This window comes from Leucopleurus acutus (genome assembly GCF_964270905.1).
Source record: "Leucopleurus acutus genome assembly, chromosome: 2".
Lineage (NCBI taxonomy): Eukaryota > Metazoa > Chordata > Mammalia > Artiodactyla > Delphinidae > Leucopleurus > Leucopleurus acutus.
Genome location: NC_139143.1, coordinates 52528100 through 52549595, shown reverse-complemented (window position 1 = coordinate 52549595; position 21496 = coordinate 52528100). Strand labels below are relative to the sequence as shown.

Here is a 21496-nt window from a genome sequence, read left to right as displayed (position 1 = left end):
TTCTCACTATTGTTCTATCAATCAATCAATCAATTTAACCCACACTGGTATCTGGGCTCTTTCTCTTCACCTGACTTAGATCTTGGGGTTCCAAGGAATGCAGTGGTCCCCTCACCTGTTTCCACTTGAAACAATGGTTTGTGCAGTACATTAAGGCAGTTATGAGGGTGTCAGTGACCCCAAAGATAATTATGGTGGTCAAAGCCAGCTTAGGAGAATGGTGATAGTGATGGACAGCACCACCAGCCATGGTGAAGGAAGCAATAGGGACTGTTTTCTGAACTTTTAATATCCTCATATCTTTGCTTCTACAAGTTCTTAAAAACCCTGTGGGATAGACAGGGAAGGGTCCTTTGTTTTTTGTTTAGTATTAAATTTTTTATTTGCAGACAAATTTACAATTTATAGTTGAGAAAGAAGAATTAAAAGATGAATAAGTGATTCATTTAGACTTCAACAACAAAGTAGGTGCCCAATTAATATCACTGACTGGTGAGAGTAAAAAGAGACTGAAACTGGGGTCTCCTGACTCTTTGTCCTGTGACCTTTTTCACTATCTCTTTGCATTTTCTGAGGCTAAAAATCCACTTTTTAAGGTATGCATAATTTACAGCAAATTTTAAGGTATTCTTTGGTTGCTATAAATTGAGAAGTGGTCTTTGTTGTTTTGCTGACTATTTCTAATTGTTAAATAACCATGTAGTGCATAGTGAAAAGACATTTGCAGACATAGTACATTAAAGTCTTTAACGCTATTGATCACTATTTTTGACCTATGTCATTTTTATCTCCACAGAAATTGGCCCAGTAACAGTTACCACAGATCCCAAGAAATTTCAGTATGAACTCAGAGAACTCTATGTTCAGGTGAGTTCTTGCATTCAATTTTCTTTCTTTTAAGGGAAAGGAAAATAATGAACTTCTGGCTGATTTTCTTTAGTTTTACGTCTGAAAGCAGTGGTTATTGGTTTCTAAATTCTAATACCACTTTTTCTGACTTAATTTGAATGACAGATATGGTAGTGGGATAGATTAGGTTCAAAATATCACCTTCATTTATGCATTGTCTATGGCCGCTTCCATGCAACAATGGCAGAATTCCATACTTGTGACAGACTGGCCCACAAAGCCTGAAGTGTTTACTGTATGACGCTTTAGAGAAAAAGTTTACTGACTCTTGTTCCAGATGACTCCTTTCCCTGAGAATCATAAGGAGCAGTTAATTCTTTCCCTGTAATAGTAGTGGTATAATTATGGTAATTTTGATATTCTTTGCTATAAGTCATCTTTACAAAATTTTTGACTGTAAGTATAATTTTGTTAGTAGAGAAGATGAATAATTGGTTTAAATGTTATTCTGAAAACAGGACTTGGAGATAGGGTTGATATGCACCATCTCCTCATTGCTGCTTTGAGGTCATTATTCCCAAATCCATTAGTCAAAAAAGAATTGCTTCTTTGAGGCTGTTTTACTGTCCTATCCTCCATGGATGGTCTCTGCTGCAATCACCTACAGATCTTTTGGCCAGTCCTCATCATTCATTTAAGCTATTGATACCTGAATCATTGGCTGCCTTTCCCCTTTCGGGCTGCCGTCATTCCGGTGCACTTCAGCATTGATGGGGATGACCTGTCAGAACCTTCTCCTCTCAGTTCTTTGACGTGCTATTTGTCTTCAATGACCTTTTCAGTACTCCATCTCAGTCTTCTATTCTCACACACACCCTCTGGATCTTATGATCACCCCAATCTGTTCCGTCTCTCAGATCACTAATTCAAGCAGGTCCACAAGCTTGTTTTTGCAGCTATTTACACTACAACTACTCCTTCACCCTCATCAAGCACTCTAGTCCATTGACCCCTATCCTGTCTCCAAGGCCATCAGATCTCTCCTTTTTCACTTTCTTCCAATCTAGCTCAGAGCTCTGTCATTTCAAAAACACTCCTTTTTCTTTCTTGTCCATTGCTCTTCTGTTCAAAAGGCAAAACCTCATTCCTGAATGACTGCAATTATGTCCACCGACGGCCAAGTGCTGTTGAAACCTCACAACATGGCAGGTTGCTTCCACTGTAAATACGTAACCACCTATTTTCACTGGACTTTTAGTACTTCCATGATCTTACTATGTTTCTTTGGTCAATTATATCTCCCATTCCTCTCAATGACAGTTGCAAATCTTATCTATTCTTAAACCTCTATCCCATTACCCTTTTACTACTGGCTATTTCAGCTAATGATCTAGTCTGAGCAAGCTGTCTCACTTACTGTTTCACACACAGGCATATATAAATGGAAGCCCTCTGCTTCCTCATACCTAGCATGTAATCCACCTACATCTGGTATCCATCCCATCCTCATTCCCTACTTAATCACAACTCCTTGGCTTTCTCAGGATCTTAACCTATCAAACTATTTTTCTTTTTTTTTCAACTGCTTAAGGGTTCCCATTTACTTTTAAATGTTTCTGTCTTCCCCCAAAACAAACGGATCCCAACAAATCAAACCATTATAAGCAAAACAAAATAAACAACAAATCTCTGTTTTTCTCACATCCTCTTACAAATAACTTCTCTCTCTCAGTTCCTTCAGTGTCAAGAATATTGTCTGTATTGACCGCCATCTTTTCTTCACATCCCTTCCCCATCTACTCCTCAGTCTGTTTCGATCTAGTTGCCACACCCCTGCTCTGTCAAAGTAGCTCTAGTTGGTGATATATGATTTGTATTTTGCTAAATGCAGTGGTAGCATTTCACTTGTCAGCATATTAGATTAACATCTGTGTAATTCTCGGCAATACTGGCCTCTCCCTTCTTCTTGAGACATTCTCTTCCCTTACGTGTGCTCTCATTTTGTTTCCCACTTTTCCTCAGCTTCCTAGGCAGCTCATTTCTGTCCAATTGACCATTAAATATTTAGGATCCTAGGAGGTTTTGAAAGTGGCCCTGTATTTTCTCTCATTTTTATTTCTTCTCTTTAGGAGAAATCGTCCATACCCACATAAATACGTTTCTAGCCTAGGCCTCTCCTCTGAGAAATAGACCCTTATGTCAGGCTCTTGGATGTCACAGTGGCCCTCCAAAGTGAAACTCACAAATGTTCTCTTTCCACTGCCCCAAATCTGGTCCTAAATCCTTGCTCTTTGTTCTGTATTTGTTATCTTTGTGAATGATGCCTACAATATTCTGGTTATACTACCAAAGATCTGAGTTATCCTTACTATATCCATTCCCTGCCTCTCTCCCCCCTCCCCACCCCAATATACAAACTATGAATCAAGTCTTGGTTTTTAACTTTCTAAATAATTTTGATATCAATTGACTTTTCTCCTTTTCTATTGGCACTGTCCTAGTCCCAGATACTGTATCTTTAGGCTAAATTAATGCAAAAAAGCTTCTAAGTGATTTTCCTGCATTTACTCTTCTTTTTATTTTTCTCTACTCTGACAGGCAGACAAAATAATTTCAAAATACATCTCTGAACATTTCTCCCTAATACCCTGTCCACTCACCTCCTACCCCCATCTCATCAAAGTCTTCCCAAGTTCATGAGTGACCTGAGGCCTGTCAACCTAGAGCCCTTCCTAGAGCCGCTCTCTCCCTTGGACCCTGAGCTCTGCCACAGGGGCCTTGCATAGAGCCTCCTCCTGTCTGTATCCCCACCTGTCTCCCCACAGGACCTTTGCACATGCTGTTCTCCTTGCATAGGAAGTTCTTGTTCTTCATCCTGCCCTCACGTCCATGCTCCTTTAACCTAGTTTAAAATCCTATATTCAAAATCTCATCTGGAATACCACTTCCTCAGAAAATCCTGCCCTATCCTCCAGGCTCGGTCATATCTCACTGCCTCTCTCCGTCACAAACTAGTTGGCGTTTCACAGTGAAGAACTATGTCTGATTTAGCTCATCAGTGAATCCCTTAGTAAAATGCCTGGCATGTAGAATGTGCTGAATTTTTGATGAATGCAAGAATGAATGAACAAACGAACAAACGAACCATTATGTACAAATTAACAGAGTCCAAATTAGAGTTTGAAGTTTAATACTTTATTGGTTCACTGTAGGGTGCATGACTTGATTTGGAACTATATACGGTATGAGCATAATTGGGGCATAGGATGAAAAAACTCAAAAGTTTGGCATTCCAAATATGTATTCCATCGTGATTCTTTTATTGTGACTGTCTTTATTTTTAAATTGCATACTAAATTGAATTATGTTTCATAAATATCTAAATAGGTATATATAGTTATCCCTTGACTGTTTTTCTCTTTTATTCAATTTCTTCTGATAATCTTTTTCATTAATCCTCCATTTCCTTTCTCTTATACCATGTCATTCTTTTTCAGTCATTATCTTGATACTTACTGACAATTTACTTTTCTATCCCTTGATATAGCAACTTCTTTGCCGCTTTGGATGTCCACATTCTTTGAAAAAAAATTTTACAGAAAAATTTCTATCCTGTACATGGATCATAGGAACTAGAAATTGTACTGCCCTAATTGTTTAAACTTTTTATGTTCTGGTATTTTATCATGAGCTCCTGAGGGCAAGAGCCTCGTAGCTCTCATTGAGCCTCTGGTCCACTGTGGGATGAACAAGTGTCTGCAGTAGAGTGGACTTAAATAGCTATAAATGAATGTCATACATGGGTGGCTTCTTTTAAAAATGTGTATTTAACAGTTAAACTATATCAAATATAATACAAACTTTACTTTGATGGTACAAAAGATACTTAAAAACCTAATCATCAGTTTTCATTATATAAAGATTCAGAAGGGCCAAGTAATGGAGATTTCTAGCTGATAGAATGTTAGGAAGAGATTTACTGTATTCTTTTTTTTTCTCTTCAAAAAAGAATTCAGCTGGGATATATTCTTGGAAATCTGGCCAGAATGAAAATGCCTACATTCTCAGTGAGACCTGGCGCTGGCATTTCCTGATTTCCTGCCTCTCCCCTTCTTTTGTTCTGACGGATCTTCAGGGAGTACCCTTATCCTCCTTGCTCCATTTGTCTCCAGGTGAAGGCTTGTGATTCTTAATCATACTCCATTGATTCTCTCCCCAGCCAATATCTGGAATTGAACTTGATACAGACACTCTATAGGGTCATATGACATCTCTGTTCAAGAAAATAATCTTTCTTTCTCCCCTGGAATGAAAGCTCGTGTCCATTTCTCTGGAGATTTCCTCTGTACTGGCTGCATCTTATGGAATTTATTTTTGAATTGTCTTGGGATCCAAGGGGATGCTTAATTAGAACAACCAGCCAGGGAAGAAATCAAATATTTACTTTTTCTCTTCATTCAAAATCAGGCATTGTTATAGGCATTGGGAATACCAAGGAAGTGTTTTTACTTTCAGAGTTTCTAGTGAATTATTCCTTTTTTCATCAATGGCAAAAAATGTCACCAAGTAAGGGTCAAATATGACAAGACACTAGGCTACATTATCGCTTAACATCTAACCTAAAGAATATATTTTGTTTTCTCTTCAGTGTTTCGTAGAGAATATTTTATTTCATAAATAAATAAATTTATTTCATAAATCACTCTGTGAAACTAAAATTTACAAATTTCATAAAATTTTAGAATGATACTAAATTCTTCAGTTGCCCTTCTACCATTTTTAGTAACTCCTCCCAAATCACTGATATAAAGAGCAACAAGGATTGCTATCTTGTTAAAATTAACTTGGATTTCCTAAAAAAGAAAACTTTAAAAATATTCCTTTCATACTTTAATCGTTTTGAAAACAAGAAAAGTAAATTCAGTTGGAAGTAAATTAAATAATTGCCCATTAACTTTTTACTAGGTTCAGCTATTTTTCCTGTAGAGATATGGAATTAACTTGGGGAAAAGCAATTTAAAAATTTCCAAGAAAAACGTAACAAAAATCGCTAAACTTAAATCATTAAATTTATAACATTAATTTCATTTTCCTTCATCTTCTTTCATCTGGAATGCAGAGAAGTAACTTGAAAAGTATCTGAGCTTTCTCTCTGGGGAAAAGAAGGGAAGACAAATGACAGCAATGGTATTCAAATCACACAGAGCTTTGGGAATTAATATCCTTGTGAATGTGCAGTGCGAAGTCCTGCCTCAGGTCACAGTCTTTATAAGAAACTATAAAGCTTGTTGATTTTTAGAAAATGGTATTGGCAATGATATGCTTTCAAGCCTTTTATCCAAACATTTTAAAGAACAAAAAGCATATTAGTCAAACATTTGAAGTGTAGAGAAGGAAGATATTTCTACAGTAATGGAATTACAATTTTTTCATATGGATGGTTGATCCCCAGACCTGAAAAATTTCACACATAATTTAGTTTTTCTTTGAGAAGTGTTTTGATAAAATTGACCTTAATAAAAGCAAGAATAAGAGTAAAAATATGTAGAACAGCATCATGACATAGCAACAAGATAGAGTTATTAGGGTAAGGTCCAATTATTGTCATTCTTTAACTGAAACAGGAGAATAAATAGACAAACTGATGTTAAGGGGAAAAAATGTTCTGCTGTAGTATAAGAACAGTTGATGTTAGAATTAACTGCCAACAGAGAATATGAAAAACTGTGGCCAGATAGGCAAAGACTGTTAAAACAGAGGATAATGTTGATTTATGATATCAATTCAGTATACATTTTATTTAATTTCAAGTATTCTAAATCATGCTACTGTGCAAAAGTGTCCTTTTTATTTCTATATTTATAGAAGTCTTCTATATGAATTTAAAAAACAAAACTGATATATAACCAAAAAAATTAAGAAAGTAAAATTGACTAGAACAAGAAAAGGGAAAGGATTATATGTTAGGATAAATATAATGTAGAGCTATAAGAGATGTGATTTTCATGTTTGGTATTGGACATGATTCAACTGAAGAAAGCAGTTTTCATTTCCATTTAAATTTTCTTAATATGCATTTGACTTACAAATATGCATTTAACTTACAAATGCATATATATCAGCATATACACACTTTTACAGGAGGAATGGCATGTATTTAATTTAGGGAAGAAAGTGAGATAGAGTCCAATACATACAATTCATAATACGTGTGAAAGCTACAAGAATAGTAGAACCAGCATCTGACCCAAAATAAGGACTTGATAGATGTTAGCTATTGTTACTGCTATTACTACTACTATCTCTAGGACTCCGAGGTTCTTTTAGCAGAAATAATCACCAAATAAATATACCATAAATGAACAACTATGGAACTTGTGCCTTGTGAAAGATTTTGCATGTATTTTAAAGTCATCCTCTCATTTCAAACCTACACAAATATTAATCTTCCTTTTTGCAAATGAGGAGACTCAAGCTTTGAGATCTTAGGTAACATCTTCCTCAGGTCACCAAACTGGCAAGGAGCAAGGCTAGTCTCAAAAGTGGAGGTATTTAATGTCAAAGCCAGTGTCCTTTTTCACTTGGCTACTTTTCTTCTAAAGAGTGGTTTAAGTAACCTTATTAAGCTAATCAAATTAACGTTTATTTATATAATTTCTCTTTGTATTTTACTTCAAAGTAGGAAAGTAGAGAATTAAAGACAGATGTATGTCTAGGGCTGGTCTCATCCTCAACGAAACAAATTTATTTCTTAAAGATTTCGACTTCCTCTTCTACCTCCAGTCGCTTTGGGTTATCGGCTCGCCTAAAGTTACTGAGCGGCTAATGAGAATGATAACTGTACATTGAAAATTACTCCCTTTGCTCAGCATGTGTTCTTGCTACTTAGCGTGCTAAGCTTATTTAAGTGTAACCTCACAGTCACCTTGGAGAGACACGAGAACAAGATGCATTTTAAGAGATTGAAAGGTAGTGTTTATACTGCAGTTGTATCTGTAGGCGGTTTTGATTATTTTTATTGTTGAAATTTCTTGGTACCTGAATGAAGTATCTATTCAAACTTTAGTTTGCTGCTGGAGTTTTCTACTAGAGGGACAAACAATCCTATATCCCCAGGAAGTGAGGGATGGGGACTAAGGTAAGTAACTGGAGGGCACTGGGAATGATTGGCTCCTTTCTAGCTATCCATCCTGGTATCCCTATCCAGAAGCAAATAGTTGGCTGATTTCTTAATGACCTTTTGTGTGCACTTCGAAGGACAAAGAGTATAGAAGGGTATTCTGACCGTTGCATTGCTTTTTCAAAGCAGGATACACAGACGTTTAGAATGGGGTGGGTGTGGATTATGATGGGACATTTCTTGATTTTCTTTTCAAAGTGTGGATGTGTGGGGATGTTCTTAAGGGTACATACATAAGTCATTGTGGAGTAAATATTGCAAATATATGTGACAGAATAACATTTAGGAAGAGGACTCCTTTGACCTATGATGCCTGGATTTATTCCATTCATGGTATTAAGTCAATCAAGGGATTGCTCTGTTCCCCGCAGTAAGTACTACACCTGATTTTGTCAGGTTTTAGGTGATGGTAAGGATGGAGGTCAAAATGTTTTTCTTGGGAGAATATTTCTTGATCTAAAGCCATGACTCCTAGAAAAAACCTATAAACCTCACTTTCAACAAAATGGAAAATTAAAAAGTTTCTTTAAGGGAAATTAAAGAGTTTCTTCTCAATCCAAATTGATCTGAAGCAGTTCTCAAGAAGCCATCTTTTTTTCTTCTTAGGCCTTGAAAAAGTCTCAAGAAGACTAGTAGAGTCTTGGTTTTGGTATTGACTTTGAGTAGTATTTGTTCAGTTATCCCTTCAGATGTTCGTATCCCTTCCAGAAACTTATCAGTACCCCAGGCATGAACTGGCATCAGTTAGAGATTTGATAGCACTGGCCTTCCTCAGCAGATGATACCTGGGGCTCCTGTGGAGCAATATCTGGGAGCCTCTGTTGATGTTCAAGGCTGATACAGGCTTTCTTGGGCAGGAATATCCCATTATTGAATACTGGTCCAGTCACCAGCTAAGTCCCTCAGGTTTCCTTATGCAAACTTTAAACCGGGTCTCCATTCTTCTATATTCATGTTGATTTTAAAAACTCCTCATTTATCTACTCTCTCTATATATTAGTCTCCTCCTTTGAGATGACCTAGATCTTAGTTCACCAATTTTGTTTAATGACTACTTACTTGTTCTAAAAAAAAAAAAACAAAAAAACAAAAAAACTTATCTATCTCCAACTTCTATATAAATGTAACATTCACAAATTATAATGATTTTGTTAGTAAAAATACATTGTTAATTTTTTTCATCAAGACCTATTATAACCTACATAATATAAATGTATTTTTATCACTTTAAATAAAAAGAATCACAACATTACAGCTTCTTCAATTAGTAACAAAGATTATGCCAAATGTGCTGGAAAGCATGTAAATTCCATACGTGAATGTTGGAACAGAAAGGAAGAGAAAGTGGGCAGGTAGAGTCTGAGGTGGTACAGAGGAAAGGTAGAGAAGGGTCATAGCAGAGAGAAGACAGGGAGAAAGAAAGCCTTCCCAGAGGAAGTGCAAGCAGGGTGAATGCCTAGTCCTTAAATAAGCAAATGATGATTGGCTACAAGGGCCTCCTTAGACCATGCCCCTGCCCTCTTCTGGCTCCTTCTCACTGAGCAAACAAGAGAGACATTTGAATCTCTCTCAAAGAGACATTTGGAGACCAGGAGTTCTTTCCAACCAGAGACCAAGGCAGTGTCTTAATTTGATGGGAAAAGAAAAGGTCCCAATAAAAAGGTACAGAATCCTTGAAGGAGGAGGGAATTCTCTAAGTAGCAGAGAAGAGGAGAATTACTGAAGTGGATACTGAGAATTCCAAGATATCATTTTGCAGTTTCCCATTTTTGCCTAGAGTTAACCCTGCACACTTCTATATGTCTCCTGATCACGAGAAGGTATTCGGTGGTGTTTTTGTTAATGCTTGGTTGCTTCCACGCTGTTTCCCTCTTGAAAGGACCATGGTCTATTATAATTCATGTAAATTATGAAGCTTTTGAAATATTTTAAGGTATAAAGGCACATTATTTTCTGATTTATGAATCAAGATATTGAGCGTCTGGTACATAGTCTCTTCTTTTTTTTTTTTTTTTTAACATCTTTATTGGGGTATAATTGCTTTACAATGGTGTGTTAGTTTCTGCTTTATAACAAAGTGAATCAGTCATACATAAACATATGTTCCCATATGTCTTCCCTCTTGCGTCTCCCTCCCTCCCACCCTCCCTATCCCACCCCTCCAGGCTGTCACAAAGCACCGAGCCAATATCCCTGTGCCATGCGGCTGCTTCCCACTAGCTATCTACCTTACTACGTTTGTTAGTGTGTATATGCCCATGACTCTCTCTCGCCCTGTCACAGCTCACCCTTCCCCCTCCCCATAACCTCAAGTCCGTTCTCTAGGAGGTCTGAGTCTTTATTCCTGCTTTACTCCTAGGTTCTTCATGACATTTTTTTCCTTAAATTCCATATATATGTGTTAGCATACGGTATTTGTCTTTTTCTTTCTGACTTACTTCACTCTGTATGACAGACTCTAGGTCTATCCACCTCATTACAAATAGCTCAATTTTGTTTCTTTTTATGGCTGAGTAATATTCCATTGTATATATGTGCCACATCTTCTTTATCCATTCATCCGATGATGGGCACTTAGGTTGTTTCCATCTCCGGGCTATTGTAAATAGAGCTGCAATGAACATTTTGGTACATGACTCTTTTTGAATTTTGGTTTTCTCAGGGTATATGCCCAGTAGTGGGATTGCTGGGTCATATGGTAGTTCTATTTGTAGTTTTTTAAGGAACCTCCATACTGTTCTCCATAGTGGCTGAACCAATTCACATTCCCACCAGCAGTGCAAGAGTGTTCCCTTTTCTCCACACCCTCTCCAGCATTTATTGTTTCTAGATTTTTTGATGATGGCCATTCTGACTGGTGTGAGATGATATCTCATTGTAGTTTTGATTTGCATTTCTCTAATGATTAATGATGTTGAGCAATCTTTCATGTGTTTGTTGGCAGTCTGTATATCTTCTTTGGAGAAATGTCTATTTAGGTCTTCTGCCCATTTTTGGATTGGGTTGCTTGTTTTCTTGTTATTGAGCTGCATGAGCTGCTTGTAAATTTTGGAGATTAATCCTTTGTCGGTTGCTTCATTTGCAAATATTTTCTCCCATTCTGAGGGTTGTCTTTTGGTCCTGTTTATGGTTTCCTTTGCTGTGCAAAAGCTTTGAAGTTTCATTAGGTCCCATTTGTTTATTTTTGTTTTTATTTCCATTACTCTAGGAGGTGGGTCAGAAAGGATCTTGCTGTGATTTATGTCATAGAGTGTTCTGCCTATGTTTTCCTCTAAGAGTTTGATAGTTTCTGGCCTTACATTTAGGTCTTTAATCCATTTTGAGCTTATTTTTGTGTATGGTGTTAGGGAGTGATCTAATCTCATACTTTTACATGTACCTGTCCAGTTTTCCCAGCACCACTTATTGAAGAGGCTGTCCTTTCTCCATTGTACATTACTGCCACCTTTATCAAAGATAAGGTGTCCATATGTGCATGGGTTTATCTCTGGGCTTTCTATCCTGTTCCATTGATCTATCTTTCTGTTTTTGTGCCAGTACCATACCGTCTTGATAACTGTAGCTTTGTAGTATAGTCTGAAGTCAGGGAGCCTGATTCCTCCAGTTCCTTCTTTCGTTCTCAAGATTGCTTTGGCTATTCGGGGTCTTTTGTGTTTCCATACAAATTGTGAAATTTTTTGTTCTAGTTCTGTGAAAAATGCCAGTGGTAGTTTGATAGGGATTGCATTGAATCTGTAGATTGCTTTGGGTAGTAGAGTCATTTTCACAATGTTGATTCTTCCAATCCAAGAACATGGTATATCTCTCCATCTATTTGTATCATCTTTAATTTCTTTCATCAGTGTCTTATAATTTTCTGCATACAGGTCTTTTGTCTCCTTAGGTAGGTTTATTCCTAGATATTTTATTCTTTTTGTTGCAGTGGTAAATGGGAGTGTTTTCTTGATTTCACTTTCAGATTTTTCATCATTAGTATATAGGAATGCCAGAGATTTCTGTGCATTAATTTTGTATCCTGCCACTTTACCAAATTCATTGATTAGCTCTAGTAGTTTTCTGGTAGCATCTTTAGGGTTCTCTATGTATAGGATCATGTCATCTGCAAACAGTGACAGCTTTACTTCTTCTTTTCCGATTTGGATTCCTTTTATTTCCTTTTCTTCTCTGATTGCTGTGGCTAAAACTTCCAAAACAATGTTGAATAATAGTGGTGAGAGTGGGCAACCTTGTCTTGTTCCTGATCTTAGTGGAAATGCTTTCAGTTTTTCACCATTGAGGATGATGTTTGCTGTGGGCTTGTCATATATGGCCTTTATTATGTTGAGGAAAGTTCCCTCTATGCCTACTTTCTGCAGGGTTTTTATCATAAATGGGTGTTGAATTTTGGCAAAAGCTTTCTCTGCATCTATTGAGATGATCATATGGGTTTTCTCCTTCAATTTGTTAATATGGTGTATCACATTGATAGATTTGCGTATATTGAAGAATCCTTGCATTCCTGGAATAAACCCCACTTGATCATGGTGTATGATCCTTTTAATGTGCTGTTGGATTCTGTTTGCTAGTATTTTGTTGAGGATTTTTGCATCTATGTTCATCAGTGATATTGGCCTGTAGTTTTCTTTCTTTGTGACATCCTTGTCTGGTTTTGGTATCAAGGTGATGGTGGCCTCGTAGAAGGAGTTTGGGAGTGGTCCTCCCTCTGCTATATTTTGGAAGAGTTTCAGAAGGATAGGTGTTAGCTCTTCTCTAAATGTTTGATAGAATTCGCCTGTAAAGCCATCTGGTCCTGGGCTTTTCTTTGTTGGAAGGTTTTTAATCACAGTTTCAATTTCAGTGCTTGTGATTGGTCTGTTCATATTTTCTATTTCTTCCTGATTCAGTGTTGGCAGGTTGTGCATTTCTAAGAATTTGTCCATTTCTTCCAGATTGTCCATTTTATTGGCATAGAGTTGCTTGTAGTAATCTCTCATGATCTCTTTTATCTCTGCAGTGTCAGTTGTTACCTCTCCTTTTTCATTTCTAATTCTATTGATTTGAGTCTTCTCCCTTTTTTTCTTGATGAGTCTGGCTAGTGGTTTATCTATTTTGTTTATCTTCTCAAAGAACCAGCTTTTAGTTTTATTGATCTTTGCTATTGTTTCCTTCATTTCTTTTTCATTTATTTCTGATCTGATTTTTATGATTTCTTTCCTTCTGCTAGCTTTGGGGTTTTTTTGTTCTTCTTTCTCTAATTGCTTGAGGTGCAAGGTTAGGTTGTTTATTCGAGATGTTTCCTGCTTCTTAAGGTGGGCTTGTATTGCTATAAACTTCCCCCTTAGAACTGCTTTTGCTGCATCCCACAGGTTTTGGGTCGTTGTGTCTCCATTGTCATTTGTTTCTAGGTATTTTTTGATTTCCTCTTTGATTTCTTCAGTGATATCTTCATTATTAAGTAGTGTATTGTTTAGCCTCCATGTGTTTGTATTTTTTACAGATCTTTTCCTGTAATTGATATCTAGTCTCATGGCGTTGTGGTCAGAAAAGATACTTGATACAATTTCAATTTTCTTAAATTTACCAAGGCTTGATTTGTGACCTAAGATATGATCTATCCTGGAGAATGTTCCATGAGCACTTGAGAAAAATGTGTATTCTGTTGTTTTTGGATGGAGTGTCCTATAAATATCAATTAAGTCCATCTTGTTTAATGTATCATTTAAAGCTTGTGTTTCCTTATTTATTTTCATTTTGGATGATCTGTCCATGGGTGAAAGTGGGGTGTTTAAGTCCCCTACTATGAATGTGTTACTGTCGATTTCCCCTTTTATGGCTGTTAGTATTTGCCTTATGTATTGAGGTGCTCCTATGTTGGGTGCATAAATATTTACAATTGTTATATCTTCTTCTTGGATTGATCCCTTGATCATTATGTAGTGTCCTTCTTTGTCTCTTTTAATAGTCCTTATTTTAAAGTCTATTTTGTCTGATATGAGAATTGCTACTCCAGCTTTCCTTTGGCTTCCATTTGCATGGAATATCTTTTTCCATCCCCTTACTTTCAGTCTGTATGTGTCTCTAGGTCTGAAGTGGGTCTCTTGTAGACAGCATATATAAGGGTCTTGTTTTTGTATCCATTCAGCTAATCTGTGTCTTTTGGTGGGAGCATTTAGTCCATTTACATTTAAGGTAATTATCGATATGTATGTTCCTATTCCCATTTTCTAAATTGTTTTGGGTTCGTTATTATAGGTCTTTTCCTTCTCTTGTGTTTCTTGCCTAGAAAAGATCCTTTAGCATTTGTTGTAGAGCTGGTTTGGTGGTGCTGAACTCTCTCAGCTTTTGCTTGTCTGTAAAGGTTTTAATTTCTCCATCAAATCTGAATGAGATCCTTGCTGGGTAGAGTAGTCTTGGCTGCAGGTTTTTCTCCTTCATCACTTTCAGTATGTCCTGCCACTCCCTTCTGGCTTGTAGGGTTTCTGCTGAGAGATCAGCTGTTAACCTTATGGGGATTCCCTTATGTGTTATTTGTTGTTTTTCCCTTGCTGCTTTTAATATGCTTTCTTTGTATTTAATTTTTGACAGTTTGATTAATATGTGTCTTGGCGTATTTCTCCTTGTATTTATCTTGTATGGGACTCTCTGTGCTTCCTGGACTTGATTAACTATTTCCTTTCCCATGTTAGGGAAGTTTTCAACTATAATCTCTTCAAATATTTTCTCAGTCCCTTTCTTTTTCTCTTCTTCTTCTGGAACCCCTATAATTCGAATGTTGGTGCGTTTAATGTTGTCCCAGAGGTCTCTGAGACTGTCCTCAGTTCTTTTCATTCTTTTTTCTTTATTCTGCTCTGCAGTAGTTATTTCCACTATTTTATCTTCCAGGTCACTTATCCGTTCTTCTGCCTCAGTTATTCTGCTATTGATCCCATCTAGAGTACTTTTAATTTCATTTATTGTGTTGTTCATCATTGCTTGTTTCATCTTTAGTTCTTCTAGGTCCTTGTTAACTGATTCTTGCATTTTGTCCAATCTATTGTCCATTCTATCTCCAAGATTTCGGATCAACCTTACTACCATTATTCTGAATTCTCTTTCAGGTAGACTGCCTATTTCCTCTTCATTTGTTAGGTCTGGTGCATTTTTATCTTGCTCCTTTATCTGCTGTGTGTTTTTCTGTCTTCTCATTTTGCTTATCTTACTGTGTTTGGGGTCTCCTTTTTGCAGGCTGCAGGTTCGTAGTTCCTCCTGTTTTTGATGTCTGTCTCCAGTGGCTAAGGTTGGTTCAGTGGGTTGTGTAGGCTTCTTGGTGGAGGGGACTAGTGCCTGTGTTGTGGTGGATGAGGCTGGATCTTGTCTCTCTAGTGGGCAGGTTCACGTCTGGTGGTGTGTTTGGGGGTGTCTGTGGCCTTATTATGATTTTAGGCAGCCTCTCTGCTAATGGGTGAGGTTGTGTTCCTGTTTTGCTAGTTGTTTGGCATAGGTTTTCCAGCACTGTGGCTTGCTGGTCGTTGAGTGAAGCTGGGTGCTGGTGTTAAGATGGAGGTCTCTGGGAGATTTTCGCCGTTTGATATTATGTGGAGCTGGGAGGTCTCTTTTTGATCAGTGTCCTGAAGTTGGCTCTCCTACCTCAGAGGCAGAGCCCTGCCTCCTGGCTGGAGCACCAAAAGCTTTTCATCCACACGGCTCAGGATAAAAGGGAGAAAAAGTAGAGGGAATTAGTAGAAGTATGAGGAAAGAAAGAAGGAAAGGAGGGTAGGAAGGAAGGAAGAAAGAAAGAAAGAAGCAAAGAAGGAAAGAAGACAAGAAGGAAAGAAAGGAGGGAGGGAGGGAGGGAGGAAGGAAGGAAGGAGGGAAAGAAGGAAAAAAGACAGAAAGAAAGAAGATACAGTAAAAATAAAATAAAGTATAATAAAGTTATTGAATTAAAAAATTCTTATTTAGAAAAAAAAAAAAAAAGGGACGGAAAGAACCTTAGGACAAATGTTGGCAGCAAAGCTATACAGACAAAATCTTACACAGAAGCGTACACATACACCCTCACTAAAAGAGGTAAATGGGGAAAAATCCTAAATCTTGCTGTCAGAGACCACCTCCTCAATTTGGGATGATTCGTTGTCTAAAGGAGGGAAGGAAGGACGGAAAGAAAGAAAGAAAGAACGAAGGTAAAGTATAATATTGTTATTAAAATTAATTATTAAGAAAAAAAAATTAAAAAAAAACATGGACGGATAGAACCCTAGGACAAATGGTGGAAGCAAGACTATACAGACAAGATCTCACACAGAAGCATACACATACACATTCACAAAAAGAGGAAAGGGGAAAAAATCATAGATCTTGCTCCTAAAGTCCACTTCCTTAATTTGGGATGATTGGTCGTCTATTCAGGTATTCCACAGATGCAGGGTATATCAAGTTGATTGTGGAGCTTTAATCCGCTGCTTCTGAGGCTGCTGGGAGAGATTTCCCTTTCTCTTCTTTGTTCTCACAGCTCCCAGGGCTAAGCTTTGGATTTGGCCCCGCCACTGCGTGTAGATCGCTGGAGGGCGTCTGTTTTTTGCTCAGACAGGATGGGGTTAAAAGAGCCGCTGATTGGGGGCTCTGGCGCACTCAGGCCGGCGGGGACGGAGGGGCACAGAGTGCGGGGCGGGCCTGCGGTGGCAGAGGCCGGCGTGACTTTGCACCAGCCTGAGGCGCGCTGTGCGCTGTCCCGGGGAAGTTGTCCCTGGATCCCGGGAACCTGGCAGTGGCGGGCTGCACAGGCTCCGCGGAAGAGGGGTGTGGAGAGTGACCTGTGCTCGCACTCAGGCCCCTCGGTGGCGGCAGCAGCAGCCTTAACGTCTCCCGCCCGCCTCTGGGGTCCGCGCTTTCAGCCGCGGCTCGCGCCCGTCTCTGGATTCCGCGCTTTCAGCCGCGGCTCGCGCCCGTCTCTGGATTCCGCGCTTTCAGCCGCGGCTCGCGCCCGTCTCTGGATTCCGCGCTTTCAGCCGCGGCTCGCGCCCATCTCTGGATTCCGCGCTTTCAGCTGCGGCTCGCGCCCGTCTCTGGGGTTCGCGCTTTTAGCCGCGGCTCGCGCCCGTCTCTGGAGTTCCTTTAAGCAGCGTTCTTAAACCCCTTTCCTCACGCCCCAGGAAACAAAGAGGGAAGGAAAAGTCTCCTGCCTCTTCGGCAGGTGCAGGCTTTTTCCCCGGACTCCCTCCCGGCTAGCTGTGGTGCACTAACCCCTTCAGGCTATGTTCAAGCCGACAACCCCAGTCCTCTCCCTGCGCTCCGGCCTCAGCTCGCAGCCCCGCCCGCCCTGGCGGGTGAGCAGACAAGCCTCTCGGGCTGGTGAGTGCCGGTCGGCACCGATCCTCTGTGCGGGAATCTCCCCGCTTTGCCCTCCGCACCCGTTGCTGTGCTCTCCTCCGCAGCTTCGAAGCTCCCCCCTCCGCCTCCCGCAGTCTCCACCCGCGAAGGGGCTCCTAGTGTGTGGAAACTTTTCCTCCTTCACAGCTCCCTCCCACTGGTGCAGGTGCCGTCCCTATTCTTTTGTCTCTGTTTTTTCTTTTGCCCTACCCATGTACGTGGGGAGTTTCTTGCCTTTTGGGAGGTCTGAGGTCTTCTGCCAGCCTTCAGTAGGTGTTCTGTAGGAGTTGTTCCACGTGTATATGTATTTCTGGTGTATCTGTGGGGAGGAAGGTGATCTCCGCCTCTTACTCTTCCGCCATCTTCCCATCCCTCCCATAGTCTCTTCTTTATGATTATTTAAATGGAAGTGAACTGAATATCCTCGTAAGGCTCAACATAAAATAAGTTCCAGTAACTGGAAAGATCAATTTCTGAAGCGTTAGACTCCTACTACTGACAGGTGATAACCTGAAAGCCTGGAAAGGGTTGTCATTGTTAACCTTTAATGTTCCTGGGATCGAGATCAGCAGTTCTTTGATGCCTTGATTTGTATTCCACCTTCTTCAGACTAGTAAAGGGCAGCATGGTGGACTGCCTGGGATGCATCCTTTTCTTTTTTTGATTATGGAGATTTGAAGTTTGGACTCTGAAATATTCTGTCCCTCAGTACATCCCTGCTGTATTTTCTACAAGTGATGAATACCAAATGTCACTGATGCATTAGGATTCTACAGTCACTTTGATTTACTTTATCCTTGATTGGGAGCAACTTTTAATTAAATTCAATGTAATTTAATGGTTTCCACATGTACATTCTGTTTTCTGGGTTATAGAATCGCACAGCTGTATTTTTAGAAAGAGAACTGAGGGTTGTAAACTTTTGTTCAGCTTGCAACTGAGTTTCATTTCTAAATTTTATATGTAAAGGGAAAATGATGCAAATAAGACATCCAAAACAATGGGTGTTCCATGTGAAAGGAAAATACAGTTTGACTCTGAAACTAGGCTTAGTAGGTTGTAGTCATGTTAGAATAAGGGTAAATATTGTAATGCCAATAGACGTTCTTTTGGACTCAGGCATGAGCCTACCAACAATGTTTCATTTTTTGATGGCTTAGAGTTAGGCGTAACTGGAAAACAACTGGTATAAACACTAATTCATTGAAAATGGCTGATGAGAATAGAAGAATTGAAATGGGTTGGAAGAAATAATAAGGCATGGCAAGGGCCTGCCTTGAGATTAGCCTTCTTCCTTCTCTGATCTCTTGTTTGATGAATGTTTTCCCATCAGGTTTTGGACAGAGACCTCATTTTTCTCCAACTCCTCTCAGGGTTTAAAGGTTCAGTTTCTTCCAGTACCGCTCCCACACTGTCTTGTATTTAGAAAAGACAGCATGGTAATCTGTTTTATTACTCCCTTGACTGATAGCATTTCTATTCATTCTTATTTAATCTTGTTGACAGGAATTTATTTTCTGAACATAATTATCACTGTAATTCTGAGGTTACCATTTTTTTCCCTTTAATTTCAAGAGCAGTGTTTCCTGTGAAAGGGCACATCTGTTTTTTCGTAAACATTTTTTTCTATCTGAAGTGTCTTTGGCAACTTGGTAAGTTGTCACAGTCAGTAGAATTATAAAGACAAAATGATAATGAAACTACTGATACAAATTAGTTATATTTCAGAATTCAAATAAAAACTCTAAGTTAACAAAGTCAGGCCCTTCTTATATACCTTTAGGGAATTATGCAATTCAATGCATTATGCAACTTTATCTCCCTCACAGCTTTCATTTTCATGTATCTGTGCAGGTTGATGTGGTTACGGGGGATGCATATACATTGCTGTGTTTGTTTTCTGTTAAATATAAAAATTGACCTCATGATGCGGGGTGGGGGGAGGGAGGTGGGGAGGGAGAAAGAGAGAGAGAGATAAGAGGGAAGAAGAGGGAGGAAGGGGAGAGGGGAGACATGGGGGGAGTTAGTTTTATATATATACACTCACATGCGCGCACACACACGCACGCACACACACACACACACACACACATATTCATATATGTATTGCTTACTTAAAGAACAACTTTTGGCACTTGTATTTTCAGGAGACTTAGCTCTGGAATTTTACTACTTGAAATGAGATGGTCCAGGCTTGAGCAAAGCTAAGACTTAATACAGCAAGTGTGTCTAGATTGTGTCAGGATTGCTTTGCACAGTCTCATTCACCCATTTACCCACTATTCATTCATTTACCCATTCATTCATCAAACAACAATGGAACACTTACTAAGTTCCCCAAGGAACAATGATCTAGCGGGAGGAAGCAGATAAGTTATACGTACAAGTCAGCGAACGCTATAATAGAATGAACAATATTCTGTGGGCATCCAGAAGAAGGAGAATCTTTCTTCTGCTGCTTTTACAGTGTCCCTGACAAGCTGCTTGCAGCCACAGAAGTAGATGAGGAAATAAAATGCCACACTGCTGTTTGCGTGACGCCAGGCAGAATTGAGTTCCTAATCCCTGCTCTTTCACATACTGGTTGTGTGATCCTGGGAAAGGGGTTTTCAAGATTTAGTGCTCTGTCAATAAAATATGCTAAAAATGATACCTCCCCCATCAATTGATGTAAAGTGTAAATAGCGGAGCATGTGTGACAATACCGTCTCAGTGCTTGGTGCACAATTGATATCCATTGAGTTAATACAAGTAGAGTGTCATCACCAACAAAGTATCAGTTAAATAAATGAGACTTTTCATAGATTCACGTTCATTTATTCTAAATTTCTTCATCGTAGGTGTTTTATAGAATATTATTTCACTTTTCCATTTGGTATTCAGGTCAAAACAGAAAATGTTAAGACTTTTAACGGACTACTTTTTTTTTTTAAGTTTGGAACTAAAAACTTAAAACAGTTTGTTTTTATAATTTCAGTCACAATCCCATTGCACTAATTTTATAATCTGTACATGAGTTTGACCCAAATTAACCTAAAGTATCCGACTTTGTTAGGCTTATTTATAAACATGGACGTTTTGACAATGGTTCTCAGTCCTGTTCTGACAAATTTACCTTTTAGCTAAATTTAATGATCAGAAGATCAGTTAATGATTTGGGAAACACTGTTAGCCAACCTGTGAGTTAAGTTTCTAAGATATTTTATATGTTTATGTAAATATATAAAAACTTTATTTATAAACTTTGTGTGTGTGTGTATGTTTAAACTAAGTGATTTATAGATTTTTGGAGTAGATTTTAGCTTGATTCCTAAACCTTAGTAAATGAAAACAACTTGAAATTTTGTTTCTAATAACTTCTTCCAGGAAGCAAAGTTCACGGAAGACTTTTAGATCAAATCAACAGCTTTACAAATAATAGTCTAGAAAGAAGCCTACATAACTAAACCAAACATATCATTCTAAAGCAGTGCTGTCCAATAAAAGTAGAATGTGAGCCACATATGTAATCTTAAAAAACAGTTGAAATTAATTTAAATAATCTAACCCATTATATCTAAAATATTATCAATTTAACATGTCATCAGGATAAAAATCAGTACTTCAGTTTTCAATTTTAAAATAAAAACATTCATTTCCTCAGTTTCAAGTGTTTTGTAGCCACATAGGGCTAGTTAGTGGCTACTATAGTAGATAGCACATATCTGAAGTCTTCCCTTTATAGATCATTTTAATGGTTATTTTTGATTTAAAATGATTAGAAAATTAAACTCAAGTATCAGAGAGGGACCTTTATAAGGCTATAACATTATATGTTAACTTCTTTTGGAAAAAAGAAACTTATTTTTCTTCTCAAGAACCTACATGTACAATGAGATAGGCAAACTTCCAAGGATTCTAGTGGTCTTTAGAGTCTACTCCTGGGTGATGTGGAGGGATGAGCATCCCGAGGTTCTCTTAGAGTAAATTTAAATGCAAGTCAAGTGGCTCAGAGATTGTTCTCCACTCAGTAACTGGACAAGATTTATCATTCTTGCCATTCCTAACAAGTATCTCTGAAGATGACTTAGCTGTTCTGATTTTTGGCCCACAGACAGATGACTTCTCCTAGCCCCTTGCTACTAGGTGACAATGAGCAAA

At 38.4% G+C, this 21496-nt stretch overlaps 1 protein-coding gene across 1 annotated transcript in view; it reads left to right on the top strand.

Moving 5' to 3' along the window:
* Nucleotides 1-21496, top strand: part of HMCN1 (hemicentin 1) — a gene marked incomplete at its 3' end in the record, with an annotated part of 530768 nt that overhangs the window by 109036 nt on the left and 400236 nt on the right. Inside the window, exon 2 of the mRNA XM_082833486.1 lies at nucleotides 797-867. Within this exon, the coding sequence (XP_082689612.1) occupies nucleotides 797-867 (71 nt within the window). The remainder of the gene's footprint in view (nucleotides 1-796; nucleotides 868-21496) is intronic.